The 9535-nt window shown below is 57.9% G+C and overlaps 2 protein-coding genes across 2 annotated transcripts in view; both read left to right on the top strand.

Moving 5' to 3' along the window:
• The window catches only part of VOLCADRAFT_100525 (uncharacterized protein), a gene marked incomplete at both ends in the record, with an annotated part of 14009 nt that extends 12142 nt beyond the window's left edge, over positions 1–1867 (top strand). The window contains 2 exons of the mRNA XM_002959081.1: positions 885–1138; positions 1823–1867. Of these exons, the coding sequence (XP_002959127.1) occupies positions 885–1138; positions 1823–1867 (299 nt within the window). The remainder of the gene's footprint in view (positions 1–884; positions 1139–1822) is intronic.
• A 1219-nt stretch (positions 1868–3086) lies between these two features.
• Positions 3087–9535, top strand: part of VOLCADRAFT_100526 (uncharacterized protein) — a gene marked incomplete at both ends in the record, with an annotated part of 10550 nt that continues 4101 nt past the window's right edge. Inside the window, 12 exons of the mRNA XM_002959082.1 lie at positions 3087–3206; positions 3591–3756; positions 4990–5645; positions 5765–5867; positions 5928–6293; positions 6494–7156; positions 7293–7361; positions 7526–7576; positions 7888–7896; positions 8025–8398; positions 8513–9237; positions 9334–9421. Coding sequence (XP_002959128.1) covers positions 3087–3206; positions 3591–3756; positions 4990–5645; positions 5765–5867; positions 5928–6293; positions 6494–7156; positions 7293–7361; positions 7526–7576; positions 7888–7896; positions 8025–8398; positions 8513–9237; positions 9334–9421 — 3390 coding nt within the window. The remainder of the gene's footprint in view (positions 3207–3590; positions 3757–4989; positions 5646–5764; positions 5868–5927; positions 6294–6493; positions 7157–7292; positions 7362–7525; positions 7577–7887; positions 7897–8024; positions 8399–8512; positions 9238–9333; positions 9422–9535) is intronic.

Below are 9535 nucleotides of genomic sequence, written 5' to 3' on the forward strand. Positions count from 1 at the left end.
TGCGCTACCTTGTGTACTTGTGCGGCGAACGTCGGCGTCTAATCGTTAGTCGTCTAGTCGTTAGTCGTACGCCACACGGTCGTTATCGTCTGCGAAGCTGGCGCTGCTTAAGTAGGCTGTACAGTCCCCGACGCAGATGGTGACTGTATTTAATATTAAACTGTGTAGAACATTTAGAATTTAACGTTGATAACACCGCTGCCTCAGCGGACGGTACACACGTTCGTGCACCGTGCACTCTTCAATGCACCATCGTTTCTGCTCTGACATACGCCGACGCATAACTTCCTCTCTTATGTTCTGCCCTGTCACTGTCCTCGTTTCGAACCACGACCCTCGAAATTCTAGGACCGGCACAAGGTCTACAGTCTCCGACGCTGCTGCAGGCGATTCTACGATTTCGTTGGTCGAGGTTCGACACGATGACGGGGCATAACAGGTTATGCATCGACGCATGTCATGGCATACACCGGCAAGCCTACATACACTTTGCAATCGTACATAACAATGCCTACGTGGTACACCAACAGCGGTGTCGTCACATAGCTATTTAACCGCTGAGCCGGTGGTGTTATTATGGCACACTACTGCTGCACGCAAAACTCCCCCCCCGACACCACACACACTCACACGGCCACACGCACCTGCTGCTGGCTGCTATGCGGTCCTTCTGAATCCAAGTCATACCTGGTCAGTAACCCAGTAAGACGCGGATCCGCAAGGTGTGGACCCAAGTCTTACCTGGTTACTGACCCGGTATGACTTTGATCCACAACGACTGGACAGCAGGGCGGTGTGGTGTAGCCCGGTGTACTACTGTGTGTGTACATATGACATGCTGCATCGCTACCGTACCATGATAACACCACTGCCTCGCCGGACAGCACGACTGTCCCTGCTCCGTGCGCCTTTGACTGCCCTACTTTGCTTACTTGTTGAGGCGGTGGTAACTGCGCTGTTGCCCGTTGTACTCATGCTGCCGCCTCGACTTGGAGGCGGCTTCCAACTGGAGATGAAGGAGCGGCGGCCAGACTCCCGGTCATGGCGGCTGGGCGGTACACAGCACCTATTGCTGCCACGTTGGTTGGCCGTGTTGGTGTTCGGCGTGTTGGTCGTCAGCATCGTTGCCAACGTCATGGTGGCGGTGGCGGCTGGGCAAGATTGTCCGCTGTAGCACTTCGCCTCCACGGCTCGCCTTCAGCTTGATATCTTCATATGCCATGAAGGCCGAAATATTACTGGCGTACGAAAATATCACATCGGTGTGATATCTTCGTATGTCATGCATTCCTCGGCATTCCTGGCCTACGAAGATATCCAACCAAAAGCAAGCCATGCGCCTAAACTGCTGCAGCGGACGATCCTGCCCAACCCCCACCGCCGCCATGACGTTGGCAGCTATGACCAACGCACCGAACACCAACACGGCCACACAACGTGGCAGCGATATCTCCCGCACGCCTCTGCACGTATTGTACGGCATACCTGCGCTATCCTGCGTACTTGTGCGGCGAACGTCAACGTCCAAGCAGTCGTATGCAGCGTACACCACATGGTCACTATCGTCTGCGAAGTACTCGTCATAGTTCGGTAACTGCTGCATGACAGCGACGACTTCTTCGGCACCGCCAGCTTCTCACACAATACTCATCGTGTGGTGTACACTGCTTACAAGATTGCCGCACTCAACACCATCCACTGCCTGGTGTACTCACGCGTCATGACGACAACGATGCTCCCCTTCGTGCATCCCTTGCACTTGTGAGTTCGACTCCCACACGGGTGTAGTACACGCACGGACCGTCGTACTCCTGCCGCCCAGCCGGGGGACTACGGCCCCCTCGTGGGCGACGCAGCCCGCGTCTAGTCTGTCTGACCGTCCGTCGGTCCGACCGGGTGGCCGCTCTGCTGTTTTCGCGTTTTTCGGGGTGTCGTCCGCGGTTTCGGAGCCGCGCCTTTTAGGCTAGCTCCGTCGCCGCGTGGGAGCCGCGGTCGCCGGTTCGCGCCCCGCCGTCGCCGCTTTTTTCGTCTTCTTCCTTCGTTCGGTTCGGCGCCCCGCGCCGCACCGCACCAAACCTGGGCCCGCGGAAGGCGCCCCGGAGCATGGCCGTGCGCCGCTTCGTCGGGCGCGCTAGCTCCGACCTGGAGTGGGAGACCGCGGTCGCCGGTTCGATCCCAGCGCCGGCGTGTCGTTGTGTCTTTTTTTTACGTTTACGTTGCGGCTCGCTGGCTTCGTCGCCCGGCGCCCGCTTTCTTCTATTTTTCGTTCGGGAGCGCTGCCTTCGTCGTCGCGTGGTTCGTTTTTCGCGTCGTCGTCGTTTATTGTTCATTTCTTTTCGTTCTGGACCGTGCACCGCACACCGCGTCGTCCCGGACTGCACTGCTCCACGCCTGGGCCCGCGCAATGCGCCCCCGAGCATCGCCGTGCACCGCTTCGGTGTCCGCGCCGCACCGCACTGCACCGCGTTGCACCGCACCGCGCCACACTGCGTGTGGCAGTGCATCGCACCGCACCACACCTGGACCCGCGCAATGCGCCCCGGAGCATCGGCGCTCACTGCTTGTGGTGTGCGCTACCTCCGACACTGAGTGGGAACCGCGGTCGCCGGCTCGATCCCGGTGTATGAGTTTTTTTTTGTTTTTTCGTTCGGGACTGCTTACCGCACCGCACCGCACTGCACCGCACCGCACTGCACCACGATTTAACGCGCAAATCGCAAAACATTGGCTGCACCGCACTGCGCAATTTGACATGCGCCGACTCGCGCATTTTAACACGCAACCCACCACACAACTCGACGTGCAATTAAACATGCAATTCAATGCGCAATTTAATGTACACCGAACCACGCAATTTGACCGCACTGAACTGTGCAGTGCTTGTCCAACGTTGTCCGTGTAGGCTGTACGGCATTTTGTGAAGCAGTTTTGTTCATGGACGTTGCCTCGCTACAATATAATTGCACCGCATATATACGCATCCGGTTTACTTATTTTCAGATACGGTTGCTTTAAAGCTGGCGGTTGTAGACTACTTGCGCTGCCGACATAAGCTGCTCGGTATTTCGCGAAGCTGGCCTCTTTACATGCATCGGCTCGCTAACCGATTTTCGCCAGACGACAACATCTCGGCACATCAACGGTTGTTCATCGCCATCGATGGCTATTCATCGCCATCCTCGTCTGCACGTCCTACACGATACAAGGTCAGTCCACGTTGCAAAGCAGTAGCAATGAATAGAAACGACGAATAGCAGTGAGTAGAAACGATAGCAAGAATAGCAAGGAATAGAAACACAACATGCACCGAAGTGTGATGCACAACACAACCTGACCCGCGGGACGGTTTGTGCGGTCGGTCGTTGTACCGCGTTTTTTTATTTCCATTGAGACCGCGCACCCCACTAGCCATGTCTCGGCTCGTCGTGCTTCGTCGTGCTGTATCATCGTGCTATCTCTGTCACCGTGTGGGAGCCGCAGTCGCCGGCTCGATCCCACGACAACATCTCGGCACATCAACGGTTGTTCATCACCATCGATGGCTATTCATCGCCATCCTCGTCTGCACGTCCTACACGATACAAGGTCAGTCCACGTTGCAAAGCGGTGGTGGCGGTGGTGGCGGTGGTGGTGGTGGTGGCGGCGGCGGTGGCGGCGGTGGTGGCGGTGGTGGCGGTGGCCGCTTCCGTGCAGGACCCTCGCCACTGGATGGCGTTAAATACAACATTTCCTGCAAGGTCTCCATAGTCACGCACGGTAAGTGTTCACCACCTTTTTGGCCTTCCTTCCTTCGGCGCACTGCACTGCACCGCATGGATTGCACCGCGTCTATATGTGTCAGCGCATTACTCAAACATACTAAGCCACACTACGTCGGACTCGTGCCGCCCAGCCGGGGGACTACGGCCCCCTCGCGGGCGAAGCAGCCCGCGTCTAGTCTGACCGTCCGTCCGTCCGTCCGTCCGGGTGGCCGCTTGCTGTAGTCGTAGTCCCGACGTTAGACGGACGACGTTTAGTCGTTCCGTCGTCGGGACGGAGACCTTACCCCAACTTTCTGTCTGTCCGTCTGTCCGTCCGTCCGGGTGGCCGCTTGCTGTTTTCGCGTTTTTCGGGGTGTCGTCCGCGGTTTCGGAGCCGCGCCTTTTAGGCTAGCTCCGTCGCCGCGTGGGAGCCGCGGTCGCCGGTTCGCGCCCCGCCGTCGCCGCTTTTTTCGTCTTCTTCCTTCGTTCGGTTCGGCGCCCCGCGCCGCACCGCACCACACCTGGCCCCGCGGAAGGCGCCCTGGAGCATGGCCGTGTGCCGCTTCGTCGGGCCCGCTAGCTCCGATGTCTTGTGGGAGCCGCGGTCGCCGGTTCGACCCCGGCGCCGGCGCGTCGTTGTGTCCTTTTTTATGTTGCTTCGTCGCTCGGCGCCCGCACGCTTCTTTCTTATATTTTCTTATATTTTCGGACCGTGCACAGTGCAATGCGCGCCGCACCGAATTGACACGCAAGCGCACCGAGTTGTTGTTGATTGTTAATTGTAATTCGATACACAAGCGCGCCGAACCACGCAAATTAACATTTAACATGTACCCAGCCGTGCAATTGAACCTGCATTTTGGCGCGTGATTCCTTTAGAATACACCGAAACGCGCAATTATACACCCAATTTGACGCACACACAGATATGCGCTTAGCTATATTTGTCTTCACTTACAGTAGTGCGGCTGAGCCCTGAATCATACGAAAGCCGCCGGCCTGTAAATTACGAAAGCGGGCGGCTGTATACTGGCTGGTGTGCCGCCAATGCAAGCTGTGACTTAAGACGGCTTCCGTCAGTTATGGCAGACACACCGAATGATTTACCCCAGCGGCCCGGAACTCGCGGTCGCGAGCGCCTAGGTACACTTGCTGGCGGTTTTCATTTTAGAGGCACAAGTGCATCAAACACACCCCTCAGCGTGGATGCAGCTCGGATGCGGGATGCTCGTCTGGATCCGCGGCGCAGGGCTGCAGAGCAGCAGCGAGACACTGCTGCACGAGCTGCTGCTCGTGAAGACCCAGAGTACGGGGCTGCGGAGCAGCACCACCACCGAGACCCGGAGGGCTGGGCTGTGGGGCAGCACCACCACCAAGGCCCGGAGCGCAGGGCTGCGGAACAGCAGCGTAACACTGCTGCACGAGCTGCTGCCCGTCAAGATCCGGAGCGCAGGGCTGCAGAACAGCAGCGTAACACCGCTGCACGAGCTGCTGCCCATCAAGATCCGGAGCGCAGGGCTGCAGAACAGCAGCGTAACACCGCTGCACGAGCTGCTGCCCGTCAAGATCCGGAGTGCAGGGCTGCAGAACAGCAGCGTGACACCGCTGCACGAGCTGCTGCCCGTCAAGATCCGGAGCACAGGGCTGCACAACAGCAGCGTAACACCGCTGCACGAGCTGCTGCCCGTCAAGATCCAGAGCGCAGGGCTGCGGAACAAGAGCGTGACACCGCTGCACACGCACAGGGCCGTGCTCAGGTGCATGCAATACAGCATCCACAAGCCAGCTTGCTTGAACGCTTGCGGAACCTCATGCGGTTTCCCTGTTTGCACGAGGGCCAGCACCCACGGCCGCCTGATTTTCTGGAGGCCATTCCGGAAGGGCGCGTGCAGGATTTGCCCGGCGGTGAACTCCCGGTGGATCGGCAGGTACCCTACGAAAAGCACTTGCATCTTGCAAGCAGGATGGCCGCCGTGTTGCGTCGACGCATGCCTTCGCGGGTGTGTGCCGTCTGCTCTGAACAGTGCTCGGAGGAACAGTCCACGCTCCGTGCCTGGCTTGACATTCCCAATGTGGACCTTTTGCGCGCCGACATCATGTGCACCGCCGCAGTGCCGCGTCATGCGCGTACCCTGGCTTGGCGGCGCATGCCCTGCACTGCCCAAGGTACCGCACCACCGCCGCCAGATCCGGTTCTGCCGGCTCGGTATCGTATCGGCAGATCCGAACGCGCGAGTAGTGCTGGCATCGGTGGTGACCCTGATCGAGCGGCATTCGTAGATGAAGATGCGTTAGCAGTTGACAGCGACGTTGGAGACAACGGGACTAATGAGCCAGGTGCTGCAGATGACGCGGCCACAATGCAGCTACCTCCGGAATTACAACCCCATCCACCGCGGGTGCAGCCGCGGCCTTGCGTCGATGACCCAATAAGTGTGGAGGTTCCGTTTTGCATGCGTCTTGATACAGAGTTGCCGAACCGGACCGTGTTCCGACACGATGATGCTCCGGATGAATTCACCATCTGCACCTCGTGCGAGAAGGCACTCGCAGGTAAGCAATTGTTCTGTCTCCTATACAGCCAGTCCCTCCGTCCATTGGATCATGCTGTTCAGCACCTTTGTTTCGTCCAGCCGTTTTCTCTGTGCGGCCGGTATGGCCTTCCCCTTCGGCTCTTCTTCTTCTTCTCGTTTAAACACCTTATCTTTCAATTGTGCCTGCCCGATACCCACCTCCCGCCGCTTTTGTTGCAGCACGCCGAATACCTGAAGCGGCTTTGGCACGACTCGATCCGGGTGACGTGCCATCTGTTAATCACCTGGGCGATCCCTTGCCTGCGCCCACGTTCGTGGAGAGTCAACTGCTAGGGCGGGGCCGTCTCATGCAGCAGCTCATGATTGTACATCTCGCGGGCCGCCCTCCCGAGGTATTGCCATGTGCCGTTCAATCTCATGGCATCGCGGTCGTAAACCCTGACCCCAATATGCTACGGGGCCAGTTGCCCGCGCGTGTTGCGGATTTGGCTGGCGCTTTCACGGTGGTTTGCGTGGATCAAGTCCGAGACCGGCAGGACTTGCTGGATCGTGTCCGCCGTGCACCAGGCCTGAAAGTGCGTGGCAACGTCGTCGTCGCCTGGGTGCGTTTCCTTCAACATAACGATGAAGATGAAGGTGCAGTGGATGAAGAAGCTATACAGGAGTATGAGCGTATGGGATGCATTGCACAAGTACCGGAAGCACTGCTGCGCTCCGCAATCGGTCCTACCGATCCGGAAGTTGCTGGTGTACTGCGAAGTACCTTCCTACACGACCGTACCGGTGCTGCTGGTGTACGGCAGCTGCATGAAACGTTGCAAGGAAACATCGTTGGTAATAACTTTGATGGCGGTGGCGTTTATGGTTCACCACTTGAGACAGGTGCGACTTTTCATAGCTGACGTAGGGCTGCATACTGCATATGACGCTTCCAAACTGGCATTATTACTTCCACCTGCTTCACGCACGTCCTTCCAACCTTAATGTTCCTGTGTTATAGCTGCCGACGACACCACAGCTGGACCGACCGGCACAGCTAATGATATCCTTCATGATGCTGGCGCCTATGGACCACCGCTTCGTACAGGTGCGACTTGTTAAGTACGGCATACATCAGTGAAGTTGACAACTGAATACTGCCACCTATAAATGCTGCTACGTCCGTTCACTTCCACCTCGCGGTATTGTTTCCACCTGATTCGCATGCATCCTCCCGGCAATGGTGATTCTGTACTCGTGCATCTGTTATAGGTCCCGATGTACCCGCGCCTGGAACGACCACCTCCGACACTCGCATGGCAGGTATGTGTGTGATGGGTACACGGCACGTATGGGTACGGTACGGTACCAACCTAGCAAAACGGTACATACATAACTCTTTATCCGCACCCGTAACACCGTTGTCCTGTACAGCCTGTATACAGCTGTATACAGCTGCGGTTTTTCACATGCTATAAGTGCTGCCGTATGTGTCGTCCGAACGTGTTAGATTCCGAACCATTAACTGTGCTTCTGTTCACCTCCTTGTACGTCTGCGCAACCGTGTTTATTTTCCATCATAGATGCTGGTGCTACAGGCTTGGCGCCTGTCGCGGTCGTCCTGCGCCAACCAGGCGATCCTGGTAAGAATATCCGATGTGCACTATTCGTCGTGTTAGTGCTGCATGTCTTATGCGAACGTTGCGGATGTCACTCGAGTAACGTGCCATTTGCCCATCTTACGAATATCCGCCCCCACCACCCAACGCAGCTGATGCCAATCTGGGCATCCCGAATGAACTGGAGGTGGTCCTTCCACAACCAGCTCCTGTTCCGACGGACGGCACCGACTTTGATAACCGGCCCAACGTGGTGCACGACTTGCTCACCGGGCGTGCACGTCTCGCGTTCGCTGCTGGCGGCCGTGGTGCTCAGATCCTGGATGACCGCCATCCAGCCATCCTCAACGTCTGCTTCCCGGTTTCGTTTCCATATGGTTTGTCCGGACAACGGCCACCGGGTATGTCGTTCGCCTCGTATTGCAGCCACCTCGTACGGAGGGTGCCACGGGCGCAGTTCAGCGGTAACTTGATGCTGCTTGCCCGAATGTATGATATCAGCATGCGGCAGCAAAGCATGGCGCAGGTAGGAGTGGCCCTGCGCATGCGACCACGGCTGGGTGGAGCAGCGGCACTAGTACCACGGGATGTGGTACGTACCATGGCAGACATCTTGGCACTACCGTACCGTCATGCGCAGCGACGGCACCTGCTGTCGCAACAGTCACCCGTGGTGCGTGCCCTCCTGGATGGCGCACGCGCCAGCCTGCTACGAATCGACCTTACGGATGCCTACTACAACGGTGCAAAAGCCACGATGCGTGCGGCTGCCCTCACTATTGGCTGGCCGCCATTGTTCTTCAATCTGAACCCGGCGGACATGCACGCTAGCTGTGCCGTTGTAGCCTCCGGTCAGGTCATAGATTTTGATGATGCCGGGCATCCGACCCATATCAGCAGCACGGTGGAAAAGTGGCGCCGCGTCAAAGAAGACCCGCACAGCTGTGCGGCGCTGCTCATCGCCACCAAAGAGGTGTTGGTGGAACACCTGTTTGGCTTCACGCCTGGAGCAATGCGACAAACTGACCCCAACTGTTTCTGTGGGGTCGTATTTGAGGTAGTCGTCAAAATCGAGCAGAGCGGACGATTGGCACTACACCTGCACGGAGTCGCACACCTCCAGTACTTCGCGCTGGACAACCTCCAAGCGTTATTCTGCGGTCCGAATTGCCGAGCTCTGGCGCTTGCATACGCGTTGTGCGAAATGTGGTACCCCTCGCCGTACTATGCTCCGACACCGACCAATGAAATGCAGCCTCTCGTCATGGGTATGTCTAATACGGAAGCGCAGCAACACGGCTTGTCCGTGCCAGAAGTACAGGCAAATTGCCCACCTGCCGCGTACGACTTTGAATGCCTGGCAGGGTGTGCAAACGGCGGACTACCACCTCCATCCCGGCACTGCGCCTGCCGTGCCCATCATGCTGCCGCCATACGCAGCACCCTCACCCACACCCACAGTTCAACATGCAAGCGGCACGGCTGCCGTGGCACCGACGACAGCTGCGGCATGGCCTTTCCCCGATTTATCCGCACAGCTTTCCAGTGGGTCGGTACCACCGGTCTATTTTTGCTGCCCCGCCTCGCATCCAACCTGGTGCCGCACATGCCTGCGATTGCTCTGGCCTTCGGATGCAACCATCTGATGTCCCTGGCCTGCGAA

Source organism: Volvox carteri (genome assembly GCF_000143455.1).
Source record: "Volvox carteri f. nagariensis unplaced genomic scaffold VOLCAscaffold_123, whole genome shotgun sequence".
NCBI classification, from domain to species: domain Eukaryota; kingdom Viridiplantae; phylum Chlorophyta; class Chlorophyceae; order Chlamydomonadales; family Volvocaceae; genus Volvox; species Volvox carteri.